At 58.1% G+C, this 17,542-nt stretch overlaps 1 protein-coding gene across 1 annotated transcript; it reads right to left on the bottom strand.

Annotated features, from left to right (window-relative positions):
* Positions 1-714: 714 nt before the first annotated feature.
* LOC126963043 (ATPase family AAA domain-containing protein 3C-like) lies at positions 715-16,610 on the bottom strand. Its single transcript, XM_050804920.1, has 16 exons — positions 16,536-16,610; positions 15,598-15,677; positions 15,295-15,364; positions 13,427-13,582; positions 12,696-12,755; positions 12,303-12,428; positions 11,842-11,966; positions 10,674-10,725; positions 8,629-8,702; positions 8,473-8,592; positions 8,312-8,351; positions 7,908-8,000; positions 7,645-7,750; positions 7,275-7,482; positions 5,668-5,776; positions 715-1,139 (listed from the first exon to the last, which is right to left on the bottom strand). Exons 1-16 carry the CDS (start codon positions 16,608-16,610, stop codon positions 999-1,001), a joined length of 1,635 nt encoding a protein of 544 aa, XP_050660877.1. The 3' UTR covers positions 715-998.
* Positions 16,611-17,542: the final 932 nt, after the last annotated feature.

Below are 17,542 nucleotides of genomic sequence, written 5' to 3'. Positions count from 1 at the left end.
AAAAAAAAAAGGAAAACAGGCCAGGTGCGGTGGCTCACGCCTGTAACCCTACCGCTTTGGGAGGCCGAGGCAGGAGGATTGCTTGAGCCCAGGAGTTGGAGGCCAGCCTGGGCAACAGAGAGAGACCCTGTTTCTACCAAAAATTAGGAGAAGATGAGAAAAACCAAATGAGTTCCTCTGCCATAGCCAGACGCCCCCCAACCCCCACCCCATGGCTGTAATCAAGGTTTTGATTATTTAGAGACAGGGTCTCACTCTGTCACCCGGGCTGGAGTGCAATGGCACGATCTTGGCTCACTGCAACCTCAGCCTCCCATGCTCAAGTGATCCTCGTACCTCAGCCTCTAAACCAAGAAGCTGGGACCAAGCTGGGACCACAGGCACGTGCCACCTGACCTGGCTTTTTTGTTGAGAGTGAGTTTGACTCTTGTTGTCCATGCTGCAGTGCAATGGCATGGTCTCAGCTTACTGCAACCTCCACTTCCCTGGTTCAAGTGATTCTCCTGCCTCAGCCTCCTGAGTACCTGGGATTTCAGGCACCTGCCATGACGCCTGGCTAATTTTTCTATTTCCTTATTTTTTAGGAGAGATGGGGTTTCACCATGTTGGCCAGGCTGGTCTGGAACTCCAGAGCTCAGGTGATCCACCCGCCTTGGCCTCACAAAGTGCTGAGAATGCAGGCATGGGCCACCGCAGCCTGTTCCGGGTGGCATTCAGGCAGCCGGCCCCGCTGTGGCAGGCACCTCATGTGAAGCCCACCCTTCTGTGGTTAAATTCTCCAGAAAGCTCCAGCCTCTGTCTTTTCTGTCACCTTTGACCCCAGGAGGACGCTAGGGGACCCCAAACCCCGCCCCACATCAGCCAATAGACACAGCGGTGCGGCACCTGTGGGAGTTTATTAGGGGGAGCATTTCCTAAATGTGCAGGGACCGGAAAGGCAGGGGTGGGAGGGGTCTGCAGCCAGGCTCCGTGAGGTGTGGTCTCGCCGTGGACTCAGGTTAAGGGGTGCTCGTCCTCGGGCCCAGGCCATCCCTCTTCAGCAAGCGCATTTTCTGCTGGTGCTGCCGGATAAAGTCTCGCACACAGGTATCCAACATGGCCTCGGTGAGGACCCCATCCTCGGAGGCATACGCGGTGGCCTAGTGAGGAGAGAGGGAGCTGAGGGAGGCCACCATGGGAACCCCCCACCCGTAACGCACGCCAGGACCCCGAGGTGGGGAGGGTCCAAACCCGGGGCACCAGGACGGCCTCAGGGTGAAACATAGGCTTCCCGTACCTCAGCAGAGCCCAGCATGCCTGTGGACACCGGGAGCGGCCCCTGCAGTGCGACAGGCCTGCCTGCGACCTCAGCACTGCTGTTTCTCAGTGACTTTCTAATAACGGAACGCCCGAGGCCAAGCCCCACTGACTGCAGACCCAGGGCAGCTCCCAAGAGGCAGGTGGGAATTGCAGACCCTCTGTGTGTCTCAGCCGTGGCCAGGCAGTGCCCCCGGGTCACAGTGCACCGCAGATCCTCAGACCCTCACCTTCATAGGCCTCCACAGCAGAGGCAGCCACTGCCCAACCTCGGGTCACATAGGTGGTAGCATCAAGGTCACTCCTGCATCCACCTCCCTGTCCTGGGCATAGGACGTGGCGTCCAGCACACGGAGGCTGGAGCTGCTGGGACTGTGGCCCTGGGTGTTGCTTCAAGCACCTCAGGTGCAGCCCTTCTGCCATGGACAGGTCGCTCTCCATCCCAGTCCCAGTGAAAGGCGTGGAGTCCCCAAGGGAAGTCACCCATGGGTCAGGGTGAAGGTTTGGGCACCCCCACTGGGCACCGTGCTCGGGAGTGCACCAGGACGCCTGGAGGAAGCACAGGGCAGGGGATGCTTCCCGGACAGCTGAGGGGGTCCCTCACCCCATCACGGCTGTGCCTTCCAGAGGCAGGACTCATCTCACAGGGTAAAGGGGCAGCAGCGCACCATCCTCCCACAACACGGCTGCCACGATGGGACCTGCCATGGGGATGACCACGTGGTGCCCGTCCCCACTGGCAGCACCCACCCCTCGCCAAGAGCCACTGTGTGGGGAGACACTGACTGGAGCTGGACCGCCACTGTGGCTCAGGGGCCCAGGAGTGCAGGAGACGCTGACCGGAACCGGACTGCCACTGTGCATCAGAGGCCCAGGACTGCTCAGCATCATTTTTGATCTTGAGCCGACCCAAGAGAGTTCAAACAGGTGCAGGAACCCTCAGGGTGCACCCGAGTGGCTGCACCTCACCCAGGGCCCAGCCGAGGAAAGGGGCTGAGCAGATGCTCACGGGGCCACCCCGCCAGGAAGCACGGGACCTGGCAGAGCCCACCAGAAGTGACAGCTAAATGTCACGTGGCCTCCTGGGTGGGATTCTGGGCAAGACCCAGTCCCAGGTGGGGCCAACAGTGACACATGATGTTCACCACGTGGCAAGGCCCCGGGCCCGGGAGCTCTCTGTGCTACCCTGGAAATTTTTCTGGGAACCTAAAGTCTTCAAGCTGTAAAAGTTGAAACACAAGACCTGGACCTGATGTCTTCACATGTCAATTCACAAAACATTAAGAAGAATCAGCAGCACTCTTCAAACTCTTGGACAAATTGAGGAACATTTCCTCACTCATCCTAGGAGGCCAGCATTACCCTGATATCAAACCCAGACAAAGACATCACAAGGAAAATGACAGGCCAATATCCTTGATGAGCATCTCTGGGAAAGTCCTCAAAAAATGCCAGCAGAATGAATTCAGCAGTACACTAAAAGGACTCTATACCCTGACCAAGCAGGATTTATTCCTGGAATGCAAGGATAGTTCAACATACGACAATCAATCAATATTAGCAGAGTGGAGGAAGGAAACCACATGACTGTCTCAAGTGTTGCAGGAAAAGTATTCGACCAAATACAACACTTTTTGTCTTTTTTTTTTTTTTTGAGATGGGGTCTCGCTCTGTAGCCCAGGCATCTCGGCTCACTGCACCCTCCGCCTCCTGGGTTCACGCCATTCTTTTGCCTCAGCCTCCCAAGTAGCTGGGACTACAGGCGCCCGCCACCATGCCCAGCTAATTTTTTATATTTTTAGTAGAAACAGGGTTTCACTGTGTTAACCAGGATGGTATCGATCTCCTGACCTCGTGATCCACCTGCCTTGGCCTCCCAAAGTGCTGGGATTACAGGCGTGAGCCACCGTGCCTGTCTGCTTTTTTTTTTTTTTTTTTTTTGAGACAATTTTGCTGTTTTCGCCCAGGCTGGAGTGCAAATGGCGCGATCTCGGCTCACTGGAACCTCTGCCTGCCACATTCATGCGATACTCCTGTCTCAGCTTCCCGAGTAGCTGGGATTACGGGCATGCACCACCATGCCCAACTAAGTTTGTATTTGTAGGAGAGATGGGGTTTCTTCACGTTGGTCAGGTTGGCCTCGAACCTGAAACACTCACCAAACCAAGAATCGAAGGATACACCCTAAACACAATGAAAGCCACATATCACAAGCCCATAGGTGACATACTCAGTGGTGAAAAACAAAGGTTTTCCTCTGAGGTAAGGAACCAGGCAAGAATGCTTTACCGCTTCTATTCCACACACCACTGGAAGCTCTGGCCAGAGCAATTAGACAAGAAAAAGAAAGGTCATCCAAACTGAAAAGGGAAAGGTAAAATCATCTGTTCTCAGATAACATAATCTTATATGTAGAAAATCCTAGAATCCATATTGGAAGAAAAAACGCCGTGACATCAGCAAACTTACAGGATAAAAAACCAACAGCAAAGAAAGCTGCAGTTCTACATCCCAACAGTGAATAATGTGAATGGGGAATTATGAAACCGTTTCCATTTACAATAGCAGCGGAAAGAATAAAACACTTGGAAATTCACTTAACCAAGAAGGTGAAAGACTTGTACAATGGAAACTGGCCAGACGCGGTGGCCCACGTCTGAATCCCAGCCCTTTGGGAGGCTGAGGCAGATGGATTACCTCATGTCAGGAGTTCAAGACCAGTCTGGACAACATGGTGAAACATCGTCTCTATTGAAAATGCAAAAATTACCCAGGGGTGGTGGCGCGTGCCTGTAATCCCAGCACTTTGGGAGGCTGAGGTGGGTGGATTGCCTGAGGTCAGGGGTTCGAGACCAGCCTGGCCAACATGGCGAAACCCCGTCTCTACTAAAAGTACAAAAATTAGCCAGGCGTGGTGGCGCGTGCCAGGAATCCCAGCTCCTCAGGAGGCTGAGTCAGGAGAATCACTTTAACCCGGGAGGAGAACGTTGCAGTGAGCTGAGATCACAACACTGCATTCCAGCCTGGGCAACAGAGCGAGACTCTGTCTCGAAAACAAGAGAAAACTACATAATATTGCTGAGAGACATCAAAGCTACATAGAGACTAAACGCGGTCCCTGTAAAAACCCCAATTATGTTTTACAAAAATAGGAAAATCACTCCTAAAATTCATATGAAATCTCAAAGGATCCTGGCCGGGCGCGGTGGCTCACGTCTGTAATCTCAGCACTTTGGGAGGCTGAGGCGGGTGGATCACGAGGTCAGGAGATCGAGACCATCCTGGCTAACACGGCAAAACCCCGTCTCTACTAAAAATACAAAAAATTAGCCGGGCGTGGTGGCGGGCACCTGTAGTCCCAGCTACTCCGGAGGCTGAGGCAGGAGAATGGCGTGAACCTGGGAGGCGGAGCTTGCAGTGAGCCGAGATCGCACCACTGCACTCCAGCCTGGGCGACAGACTCCATCTCAAAAAAAAAAAAAAAAAAAAAAAAAAATCTCAAAGGATCCTGAATAGTCCAGGCTGGAATTCAATGGCGCCATCTCAGCTCACTGAAACCTCCACCTCCAGGGTTCAAGCGATTCTCCTGCCTCAGCCTCTTGAGCAGCTGGGATTACAGGCGCACGCCACCACGCCCAGCTATTTTCATGAACTACTTCATGAACCTGTCACACACCAAAGCGCTGCTAGGTTGAGTGACCAGGTTGTCACACAGACTGCAGACCCCAGAGGCAGCGATGCCTGTGCATGGCCTTGGTGCCTTCGGCCCCACAGACCTGGTTTTACTTTTACAGCAACCCCCAAAGACCAAAGCTTTCCGGATGGCCACGCCCACACTGCTCTGAGTCCCAGCTCCCTGTCCCTGCAGCAGCCACGGAGCTGCAGGAGGGGTCCTCCAAGGAGCAGCCGGCTGTGGGACAATCAGAGGTCACTCCTGCCCATGTGTCTGAGCCCGTCAAGCAGGACCAAGCCAATGGCCTTGGTCTGGGAAACACAACATCCCTCCAGCCCCACCACCAAACTCAGGTGCGGCCTGTCCCGATGACCATTCACACCAGGGGGTGCCCGTCTGCCAAGGTGAGCATCGAAAGCCTCCCGGCCCACCTGGCAGAGCCCGGATACTAGGATGCCGGACGGGCTTCCCGACCTGTGACCGTCAGCCACGGACATGCCCCACCCTTCCGAGGGCAGGAGCAGGGGCGCGCCACTGTGTGGAGTGGCCGACTGGGGCAGGTGCCCCGCGTCACGTCTGTGCACTGAAAACCCCTCAACAGAAGCTCCTGTGTGACACTGGTGCTGGGACAGGCGCAACCGGGCGTCTCCACAACAGTTGGACTCCCGTCTGGGTGGGTGAGCCCGAGCCTGACTCACCTGACAGGACAGAGCCAGCTGTGCGATCTTCCTGCCCGACATGCCCTCCGTCAGCCGAGCGATCTCCTCGCACTTCCTCCCATAGTCAAACTGGGCCAGCTTCAGGCGCCTGGGGAAGGAGTTCCCAAGTGGGCCGGCCAAGGCAGCGGCTCCCACACCATGAGGTGGGGGCTGGAAGACAGGCAGCCAGGCGGGCACCCATGCCAGATGTCCCCTTGGGAGGGACTCTTCCTGTGACAGCCAAACTCCGCCCTCTCCCTCATGCAAACCAGGTCTGGGCTGAGCTGGAAGGCGGCTGCTGTGGGGCCTGGAGATGGCCGCACCCTCTCTTCACACCAGCCCTGCCCACACCTGCCCACTCAGCACCCACAGGGCGCACGGCCCTTACAGTGGCAGTGGCAGAGCCCTGACTTCCAGCAAAAGCATCTCCCTGGAGGCCACAGAAGCCAAGTCATGGTGCCAGGGCTACGAGCAGCCGTGGGAGTGGGAGAGCCCAGGGCAGGGGAGGGCCAAAGGGAAACTGAGGCCGGGACAGCTGGGCTAGCATGGAGCAGGCAGCCGCGGAGGGGTTGGCAGGGGGAACCAGGCTCTCTTTGGAAAAGAGCGGCTTTTGCTGTCACTGGAGACAGCAGGAATTTAGGTCAGGTGCACAGAAGGACTCAGAAACCCGGGACCTAGAGACGCCAAGAGGTGGAGCAGCCTCTGCTCATCTGGAGTGTTCCTGAGGCAGCCGGCGTGCAGCCCCAGGGCCTGTCATCACCTGAAGGCCTCTGCCCGCCGTGCCTGCTGCACCCACCACCAGCGACAGGGAGCCTGAAGGCCTCAGGGTACAAGTGCAGCCGGAGCCGCGCCCCACACCATGAGGCTCCAGGGCCAGGTGTGGCAGCTGGAGGAAGGCCAGGCCAGCAGCCAGCAGGCGACCGTGAGGATCCTCTCCAGTCCCAACACGGGGCTCTCATGAGGAGCATCTCCCTGGAATCCCAACATGGGGGTCTGAGAGCAGCACTCCACGTCACCTCCCCTCACTGCCGGGGCCTGAGGGTGGCCGGGCACAGTGGCTGGCATCTGTAATCCCTGCACTCTGGGAGGCCAAGGCGGGCAGATCACCTGAGGTCAGGGTTTCAAGACCAGCCTGGCCAACATGGTGAAACTGCATCTCTACAAAAATTCGAAAAGCAGTTGGGTGTGGTGGCAGACACCTATAATCGCAGCTACTCAGGAGGCTGAGGCAGGAGAATCGCGTGAACCCAGGAGGCGGAGGTTGCAGTCAGCTGAGATCGTGCCACTGCACTCCAGCCTGGGGCACAGAGCGAGACTTCATCTCAAAAAAAAAAAGTTGAAGGTTTGTAAGTGATGGTGGGCTCTGCCCCCCAAACCCGAGGAGACACCACCAGGCTGTTCTCAGGTGGGGATGAGGAAAGGGTGGCGGGACCTCCCTGGGTGCAGCCTCTGGGACCCTTGGGGCCCATAGGGCTCCTGCGCGAAACCGCAGGGCAGGGAGGCGGTGCCAGCCCGGAGACGGCTTGCTGAGAGCCTCTGGAGAGCAGGGGCGGGTGGGCCCTGAGCGAGGGTCCCTGGACAGGGGGCAGGTGAGGCGGGACACTTACTGCTTTCCTTCTGTGGCCGGTTTAAGAACATACTTGTCAAGATACATTCTCACCAGGCGCTCCCGCTCCTCCTGCCGCGGCAGGTCGAAGTGAACCATCATGTCGATGCAGTCATGGATGTCCCAGTGTAACTGCTCGGGGTGGTGGCTGGCCAGGACCAGCATGAATCTACGGAGTGGGGATGAGGACACTGGGTCTGCCGGTGGAGCTGCCCCGAGGGAAACGGGGGCTCCTCAGCCCCCTCAGGGGGACTTTCCAGGAGAATTTAAAGCGACAGCTTATGAGCACCGGAAACAGCGGGAGGACGCGGCACAGCCTTGGTCACCGCCTGCCTGCCCCACCACGCCCAGCTGTCCCCCCGCCCGGCTACCTGGGCCTCTGTTCTCATCCCGTGTAGCGCTTCCCCGCTGACCCTCACCCAGCCAGATTGGCAGTGCCAGGACCACCACTCCTCCTGCTGCCTGAGCCCTGCTGTGCTGGGAGCAGGGATGTGGGACCCAGAATCAAAGTCAAAAATATGGCCATGTGAGCCAGGAGCAGGACCTCGGGGGCCCAGGTGCAGCGGAGGCTCAGCAGGGCCCCGGCCCTGTCTCTCTGGGGAGGACCTGAGCCAGGGCTCCAGGGAGCATGTACCGGCAGCAGCTGAGCCAGGGAGTCCAATACCCCTGAGGACTTGGCCACGGCTGGCCGGCACGACTTGATCCTCCGTGTGACACGTGACTGGGGCTGGAGGGGCCCAGGAGACTAAAAAACTCAAACTTAGGGGATTTGGGAGGGGTTAGGGAGCCTGGCCACTGGGCGATCACCCTACTGGGGACCTCTGGGCAGCAGCTCACGGAGGACGCACAATGTGGGGAGGGCCCCTAGCCTGGAGGGTGCACCCCTGTCCAACATCCGGGTGGGGGGCCAAGGCTCCAGGCTCCGCCCAAAAACACATGACCTGCTCGTGCCCAGCATCCCGTGGGAGCAAACGTGTCTCCATCTCCCACCCCAGGGCACCCACACCCTCCAAGGGAGGCCCCAGCAGAGCCTCAGACGATCAGACAGCCTCCCTTGCAGGCACAGGACCGCGGAAACCTAGGGGCAGAGGGACCTGAAAGCTGGGGTGGCATCGCACAGGGCGTGAGGACAGGACTGACCCCGGCTCTGCCCAGGAGGCCACCGCATGTTCCTCAGTGACGCCCCATGCTGTCCCGACCTGGGCCGTTCCCAGGGGTCATCCGAGGTGGACACGTTGAGGCCACGGGTGCTGCCCAGCACTGTGATCCAGGGCCTCTGAGGTCCCTCGGTGGGAACCAAGGGCGACGGCTGCACAGCCCTACCCGGGGGCCCAGGACCCGAGGGGCCCCCTCACCTGTTGCTGCGCTCCTTCGTGTGGTTTAGGAAGGCGTTCTGGGCGACTCTGAGGTAGTAATTGCTCATCTCCTCCTGCAGAGAGAAGGTTCCAGCCTTAGACACCTGGAACAAAGCCCTGTAAACAGCCACAGCAGAAGGTCCCACAGGCCTCCCTCCTGCAGGGAGCAGGGACGCGGCCACACTTTCATGGATCTAAACTCAAAAGCCTGACCAGGGCCAGGGGCGGCGGCTCATGCACGTAACCCAGCATTTGGGGAGCCTGAGGCGGGCAGATCACCTGAGGTAGGGAGTTTGAGGCCATCCTGGCCAACATGGTGAGACCCCGTCTCCACTAAAAATACAAAAATCAGCCAGGCGCGGTGGCACACCTGTAGTCCCAGCTACGTGGGAGGCTGAAGCAGGAGAATCACTTCAACCCGGGAGGCAGAGGTTGCAGCGAGCCGGAATCGCACCGCTGCACTCCAGCATGGGCGACAGAGTGAGACTCTGTCTCAAAAACAAAAACAAAAAACAAGAGCAAAAACAAAAAAAACCCTGACTGGGCATGGGGACTCACGTCTGTAATCCCAGAACTTCACAAGGTCAAGGCGGGAGCATCTCTTATAGCTCAGAAGTTTGAGCCCAGCCTGGGTAACGAGGGAGTAAGTCCATGTCTACTAACATTACGAAAAAAGGCCGGGCGCGGTGGCTCACGCCTGTAATCCCAGCATTTTGGGAGGCCGAGGCGGGCGGATCATGAGGTCAGGAGATCGTAGCCATCCTGGCTAACACTGTGAAACCCCGTCTCTACTAAAAAATTAGCCAGGTGTGTTGGCAGGGGCCTGTAGTCCCAGCTACTCGGGAGGCTGAGGCAGGAGAATGGTGTGAACCCGGGAGGTGGAGCTTGCAGTGAGCTGAGATTGTGCCACTGCACTCCAGCCTGGGCAACAGAGGGAGACTCCATGTCAAAAGAAAAAAAAAAAAAAGAAAACCTGTATGGCTGGGCGTGGTGGATCATGCATGTAATCCCAGCATTTCGGGAGGCCAGGTGGGGAGGTCATCTGAGGTCAGGAGTTCTCCACCAGCCTGACCAAAATGGTGAAACCCCATCTATCCTAAAAATACAAAAAAGGCCTGTAATCCAGCTACTCAAAGGGCTGAGGCAGGAGACTAGCTTGAACCCAGGAGGTAGAGGTTGCAGTGAGCCAAGATTGTGCCACTGCAAGCCAGCTTAAGGGATAGAGCGTGATTTTATCTCAAATAAATAAAAATAAAAATAGACCGGGTGCAGTGGCTCACACCTGTAATACCAGCACTTTGGGAGGCTGAGGCAGGCGCATCACGAAGTCAAGAGATCTAGACCATCATGGCCAACATGGTGAAACCCCATCTCTAGTAAAAATACAAAAATTAGCTGGGTGTGGTGGCAGCTACTTGGGAGGATGAAGCAGGAGAATAGCTTGAACCGGAGGTTGCAGTGAGCCGAGATCCTGCTACTGAACTCCACTCCGACAACAGACTGGAGACAACATCTCGAAACAAAACAAAACAAAACAACCCTCAAGGCCGGGCGCGGTGGCTCAAGCCTGTAATCCCAGCACTTTGGGAGGCTGAGACGGGTGGATCACGAGGTCAGAAGATCGAGACCATCCTGGCTAACACGGTGAAACCCCGTCTCTATTAAAAAATACAAAAAACTAGCCGGGCGAGGTGGCGGGCGCCTGTAGTCCCAGCTACTCGGGAGGCTGAGGCAGGAGAATGGCGTGAACCTGGGAGGCGGAGCTTGCAGTGAGCTGAGATCCGGCCACTGCACTCCAGCCTAGGCGACAGAGCAAGACTCCGTCTCAAAAAAAAAAAAAAAAAAAAAAAAAAAAAAAAAACCCTCAAAAGCCAAACCTTAACTTTAAGCTGACCAAAAAAAAAAAAAAAAAAAAAAAAATACTGGTTTTCACACAAAATTTAGAGAAAAAGGAATTGAGCCATGGGCTGCGGCCTGGTCCAGGATGACGGACGCACCCGCCCCACCATCCCCCTGTGGCCAGACAGAGGCTTAGTGACACTCACGGTGGCTGGCTTCTGAAGGAAGGCGTCCGCTTCATCCACGAAGAGCAGGAGGCTGTGAACGAGAGGGAGGCCAATCAAGGCGAGAGTGACACCTGGAGCGGCCCACAGCAGCGTCCGGCTGTGGCGGGAGCAGGCCGAGCGGGCAGATCCCTACAGGGTGCAGCCTCTGCCCCATCGGGAGCCCTAAGTCCTGGGTCTGACAGAAGCCCATCAGCCTGACCTCTGGGCAGCTGACCACGGCCCAGCCTCACAAGGCCCCGGGAAGCCAACGGCACACGGGGGCGCCAGACTCTGCCCCGCAGGCTTCACCCCCACCCGGCCCAGTGCAGCGCTGGCGGCCGCTCAGAGTCCACACCAGGGGCAGGATCTTTTTTTTTTTTTTTTTTTTTTTGAGATGGAGTCTCGCTCTGCCGCCCAGGCTGGAGTGCAGTGGCCGGATCTCAGCTCACTACAAGCTCCGCCTCCCGGGTTTACGCCATTCTCTCACCTCAGCCTCCCGAGTAGCTGGGACTACAGGCGCCCGCCACTTCGCCCGGCTAGTTTTTTTGTATTTTTTAGTAGAGACGGGGTTTCACCTTGTCAGCCAGGATGGTCTCGATCTCCTGACCTCGTGATCCACCCGTCTCGGCCTCCCAAAGTGCTGGGATTACAGGCTTGAGCCACCGCGCCCTGCCAAGGGGCAGGATCTTCTAAAGTGAAAGGTCAAAGGCCAGAGGGGAGGGTGCCAGCCATGAGGAATGTGGTGCCCACCGGGACAGCTGAGGTCGCAAGGGTGTCCCAGCTATTAATCTATTAAACGGTGTGTGACTTTAATAGGCAATGCTGTCTTCAGCTGACTTCCAAATGGTTCTCCAAAAGAAGCCGGTGCCCACGAGGAGCCCCTGCAGCTGTGAAGACCCCTCTGCCCCTACACCCACCCACCTCCCTTCTGCCCTGAGCCAAGTATCCCACTGGCAGCCTCCGCACGCTGGGGGCCTCGTGTCCACCAGGGTCCACACTCAGGCGACCTTCCCTCCGACGGACCCTCCGCCCGGCCTCCTGCGTGGCCACAAGGACAGAGCTGCAGAAAGACCACGAGGTCCCGGAAAGCCACCTGGACCCCCTTCCCCGAAGGCAGCCTGCTGGGCCGCAGTGAAGGGCCTGTGTGCATGCTGTGGGGACGTCTCACCCGCGCCGGCTGGTATTGGCCCAGTCAAACAGCTTGTGCATGGCGGTCACGCCTTCCCGCCCCATGGGGGCCACGTCCCTGCCTGTCATGATGGCGTAGTCCATGCCCGAGTACAGGGCGAGATTCTAGACAGGAAGAGTGAGGGGAGACAGAACAGATGTTCCCTCCACCGCAGCAAAGCCTGCGCACACCACCCGGAGCGTGGAGCCCCTGCCGGGCATCCCTGCCTGGAAGCCACAGCCTGGAAGCCACAGCCTAGAAGCCACAGCCTGCCAAACAGGAGACGTCCCCTGCCTGGAAGATGGGAGGCGCTCTTACCCACACCAGCACGCTGACCCTACATGAGGGCGGCCAAAGGACTAAGGGGAGTCCATTCCCCAGGTGACTGAGCCCCCCAGACACCTGCAGGCGGGTGAGACCCCATCGGCCCCTGGAACACCTGCGCAGCCAGGTGCTCTCACCTTGGCAACGAGCGTCTTCCCGGTGCCTGGCGGCCCGTACATCAGGACATTCCTATACAGGCCGTGGTTCTTCTGCGTGTTCCTTGTTGCTATGGCCATGTTGCGCACCTGCGCTTCCAGACTGGGCTGCCGGGGAAGACGGGGGCTTGGGGGACACACTCAGCGCCCAGGGAAGCCTCAGGGGCAGGGGCTGCAGCAATGCCCTGTTGTGGACTCCACTCCTCGGGGTGCCGCCCAGCTCACGGACAGCCTATCCCCGGCACGGTCCAAGCAGTCGCATCTCAGAAGCCGAAAGCTCCTGGGTGACACCACGAGTGCCAGCAAGGGCCGCAGCCAGGCCCAGCTCCGGGGACCCCTCCCCGCACCTCCCCGGTCCCAGGCACACCGACTTACACTCAGCACAACACCCTCCAGCACGTCCTGGGGCCGACTGAGGAGCCGCCGGCTGACCTGCTGGAGGGGAAGGGGAAGCGCCATTGGGTCACCTGCCACAGCCACGGCACAGCCACCAATGCACAGACACGCTCGGTAACACACCGAAACGGAGCTGCCCCAAAGCACAGCCAGGACTGGCCAGGACCTGGAACCCCGCCGCGCTGGGAGACTGGGTGACTGTTGCTGGGATTGGGGGCATTTTCCAGTTCCTTATTGGCTTTTATTTCGATAACCACCCACCGAGTGACCTGTGGAGACCCCACCACCCCCGTGTGGAGAGCAGGCACCTCGGGGGGCTGGCCAGCGGCGCGGCTCCCCAGGGAGGCCGCCAGACACCATGGCCTGTAGCAGCTTCCCCGACACACAGCAGCACACCCAAGTCCCGGGACTTGCAAGGACCCCGATGTGCTCCCAGGCCCCATCAAGAGCCCCGAGCAGGGGAGACCGAGGCAGACGGGGGAAGGGTCTCACTGATGCAGACCCCTAAGCTACAGCGCCGGACAGGAAAACCCAGGCGTGAAGCAGCCTGCGGGGGCCGGACATCCGGGGAAAGGGCAGGGACAGGAGGGTGTGTGCGGACAGGAGGGTGTGCGAGTACAGGAGGGTGTGCACGGGCGGGACTCTGCTCCGGGGGCAGAGGGGACTCAGCCAGGAACCGCACTCAGGGAGGGCCAGGCCCGCGCCGCTACCTGGAAGGGGTGCCGCTGCGCCTCCAGCACCGTGATGCGGGACTTCTCGTTCACCACGGACTGCTTCAACAGCCCAGCCTCGATGAAGTGGGCCCCGGTGGCTCTCGCATTTTTGGCTGATTTTGCCTGGACAGCCAGCAGCATCAGCCCAACCACCTGCAGCAGAGACACTGCATTGGCGTGTCTGCCCCACCCTCCCTCCCTCCTGGAGCGGGAGATGCCCAGGGCTGCCCCACCCTCTCTCTGCACAAGGGAGCAGCACAGGAACCCGAATTCCCGGCCCCAATCCCACAGCCCCGCGGTTACAGGAGGCAGGCGGGGCCGTCACAGCGCCCTCACTCAGGGCCATTTTCTCTGTAACTGGCAGCATAAATCCTGCAAAGCCCCAGTCCCTGAGCGGGGCCCTGGGCAGACCCAGCCGGCTATGTCACAGGGCCACACCCTCTGCTACTTTCTTGGCCGCTAAAATGGTACTTTATTCCTGGAAAACAAGGCTGACCCGAAATCTCTGACTTGTTTTAAAAATCAGTTACGCCGGCTGGGCGTGGTAGCTCAGGCCTGGGATCCCAGCACTTTGGGAGGTCGAGGCAGGCGGATCACCTGAGGTTGAGAGTTCGAGACCAGCCTAACCCACATGGAGAAACCCCATTTCTACTAAAAATACGAAAAGTTAGCCAGGCATGATGGCACATGCCTGTGATCTCTGCTACTTGGGAGGCTGAGGCAGGAGAATTGCTTGAACCCGAGAGGCAGAGGTTGCAGTGAGCCCAGACCGCGTCATCGCACTGAAGCCTGGGCCACAAGAGCAAAACTCCATCTCAAAAAAAAAAAAAAAAAAAATCGTTTATGCCAGGCCCAGTGGCCCATCCCTGTAATCCCAGCACTTTGGGAGGCCAAGATGGGCAGATCACCTGAGGTCAGGAGTTCATGACCAGCCTGGCCAACAGGGTGAAAACCCATCTTCACCAAAATAGAAAAATTACCCGGGCACGGCGACCTGCACCTGTAATCCTGGCAACAGGAGAGGCTGAGGCAGGAGGATGGCGTGAACCCGGGAGGCGGAGCTTGCGGTGAGCTGAGATGGTGCCACTGCACTCCAGCCTGGGGACAGAGTGAGACACTGTCTCTAAATACAAACAGAAGTCAACAGTGCATTAAGCAGCTCCCTCGTGTCCTCACGGGACACCGTCTCACCAACACGGGCGGCAACACCACCTGCGACATTCACCGTCACACTGGCGACGCCACGGGCAGGCGCTGCAGTCACAGCTCAGGGCGCCGGCACCACGGCGGAGCAAGTGCCCACTGCGTGCCAGGCACCTACTGTGTGCTGGGCAGCGGGGGACGGAGGACGCAGCCGTGTGTGACGTGGTGTGCCATCACACTAGGCTGGCGCCTGCGCACAAAAGAGTGAGGCTTTAAACGAGAGAGGAATCTGTGAACTTTGAACTCTCAGGGTGTTCTGAGGAATAAAGGTTTTTGCAAAATGGAGTCAGGGTCACCTTCTGTTTTGTTTTTTTTTTTTTTCTTTTTTTGAGAAGAAGCCTCGCTCTGTCCCAAGGCTGGAGTGCAGGGGCAGGATCTCGGCTCACTGCAACCTCCGCCTCCTGGGTTCAAGTGATTCTCCTGCCTCTGCCTCCTGAGAAGCGGGGACGACATGCACGTGCCATGTGTAGAGATGGGGTCTCACTGTGTGGCCCAGGCTGGCAACTGCGTTTTCTTCTCCCAGCTCGAGGAGCAGCTCCCACCAGCAGGTCCAATTTGGGCTTGTTCTGTGCTGGGAGAGCTCCAGGACCCGGGGTTCCAGGAGGCCCCCACAAGCTGCCCCACAGCCACCTGCCAGCCCTGCCCGGGACACGCGTGTTTACCGTGACTGTCACTGTGTCCCGCTCTGTCACAAAGGCACGGAATCTTTCTCCAAATATGGTGACAGACGTCCTGCGGGGAAAGCAGCGGTGTGACCAGGACAGACACGAAGATCCGAGCCACACAGCAAGAGCAGGTTGAGGGTGAGGCCCTGACACAGCGGCCCGGTCCTGCCAGGACAGAGGGGCAGTGCCCCCACCAAGGCGCCAGCCTACAGCGGCCAGGCCTGGGAGAGCTGGAGAGCCCCGGGACCAGCGACTCACACCTGCGGGGCCCCGTCTGCGGCTGGCCTGGGCAGCGCTCACCTGATGGACGCCAAGAAGGTCTGATGGTGCTTCTGCACGGACTCCTCCTGCTTCCGTAAGTTCTCCTCATTGACAAGTTGCTGAGAAGCCACAGAAAAAGAGAAAAGCCTTTAAAACCAGAAAAATGCTCAACACCAATCCAGAGGTTGTGTCTGCCCCAGGACCGGAGGGCTCCAAGCGTCTCGGGCACCTGGGGCCCTGCAGATGCCACAGCCTGACACACAGACACGGGTGACATCGGCCGGGACGGCAGTCGCTGAGGGGCTGCTTTCAGGAGCCCAAACTCCCCAGCGGCAGAAACAGCCCCCACTGCGGCTTCCCTGAGAAGGGCCACTGCGCGGCCGACCTCCCAACACCACCGCCCTGATTCACGCTGTGCTGAAGGAAGCCTCTGTCTTCTGCCAAGAAAACGTTAAAGCTACAATGGCCACAACAGGCAACGCGTGAGCCCCGCCTGTGAGCTCAGGACTAGGGCGACGGGCCGGACAAAAGGCAGCTGAGTATGGTGGCAGGTGCCTGTAATTCCAGCTACTCGGGAGGCTGAGGCAGGAGAATCGCTTGAACCCGGGAGGCGGAGGTTGCAGTGAGCTGAGATCACACCACAGCACTCCAGCCTGGGTGACAGAACGAGACTCCGTTTCAAAATAAATAAAATAGAAAAAAATCCTGCTGAGCTCAAACAAGTGACGTGAGAATGTCAAGAAGATCTAGGCCCTCCAGACGACCAGACACCCTCACCAACACTGGTCCTCTCTCTCGGGTGGCACCGCAGCAGCGTCTCTCACCTCCCCTTGGAATGAGGCGCCCAAGCTCGGCCCTGGGCCCCACTGCTGCCCATGTACACGCCCCTGGCCCTACCCACCGGCAGTAGCCCACCAACCTCCACGCCCGAACCCCATGTGCACCCCGGCCTCCCCACACACACCGGCCCCACTCACTTTGAGCTTGGACTGTTGCTCCAGCTGCAAAGTCGGCTCCTGCATCTGCACCAGATTCACGGCGTCCTTCGACATGGCCTGCGGGCGCAGAGGCACGGAGGGCAGGTGTTAGGATACGGAGGACTGGGCAGGCATGCACACCAGCCAGGGGGCTTTCACACAGCCACACCTGGACCTCAAAGCCCCCAGCCCTGCCTGAAGGGGTGGCCTGCCCCTCCACACCTGTCAGCGTTTCTTGTTAGGTGGAACGAGAGACTTGAGAAAAGAAATGAGACACAGAGACAAAGTATAGAGAAAGAAAAAGTGGCCCAGGGGACCGGCGCTCAGCATACAGAGGACCCACGCCACCACCGGTCTCTGAGTTCCCTCAGTATTTATTGATCATTATCTTTACCATCTTAGAAAAAGGGAAGTGGCAGGATAATAGGATCATAGTAGGGAGAAGGTCAGCAGTAAGACATATGAATAAAGATCTCTGTGACATAAGTTTAAGGAAAAGTGCCTTGATATGCATATGTAAACATCTTCATAAACCTTTTTAGTGCATAAAGAGCAGCATTGCGCTAGCACGTCCCACTTTTCACCCTAAGGCGGTTTTCTCCTTTCTCAGTAAACAGAACATACAATCGGGATTTACACCGAGATGTTCCATTGCCCAGGGACGGGCAGGAGACAGATGCTTTTCTCTATCTCAACCGCCAAGAGGCCTTCTTTCCTCTTGTACTGGTCCTCCTCAGCACAGACCCTTCACGGGTGTCAGGCTGGGGGAGGATCAGGTCTTCCCCTTCCCACGAGGCCATATTTCAGACTATCACATGGGGAGAAAGCTTGGACAATACCTAGCTTTCCTAGGCAGAGGTCCCTGCGACCTTTGGCAGTGTACGTGTCCCTGGGTTTGAGATTAAGAGAATGGTGATGACTTTTTTTTTTTTTTCCTGAGACGGAGTCTCGCTCTGTCGCCCAGCCTGGAGTGCAGTGGCCAGATCTCAGCTCACTGCAAGCTCCGC

This window comes from Macaca thibetana, chromosome 1 (genome assembly GCF_024542745.1).
Source record: "Macaca thibetana thibetana isolate TM-01 chromosome 1, ASM2454274v1, whole genome shotgun sequence".
In the NCBI taxonomy this organism is placed as follows: Eukaryota; Metazoa; Chordata; class Mammalia; order Primates; family Cercopithecidae; genus Macaca; species Macaca thibetana.
Note: the sequence above shows the minus strand (reverse complement) of the source record. Positions and strands in the feature narration are given on the sequence as shown.

Coding starts and splice junctions, on each gene's coding strand:
- LOC126963043 (XM_050804920.1), bottom strand. CDS start 16,610: ATGTCGAAGGACGCCGTGAATCTGGTGCAGATGCAGGAGCCGACTTTG. Junction 8,703..10,673: donor TCCTTCAGAAGCCAGCCACC/GTGAGTGTCACT, acceptor TTCTCTCTGCAG/GAGGAGATGAGCAATTACTA. Junction 8,352..8,472: donor GACCCCTGGGAACGGCCCAG/GTCGGGACAGCA, acceptor CTCTGCCCCTAG/GTTTCCGCGGTCCTGTGCCT.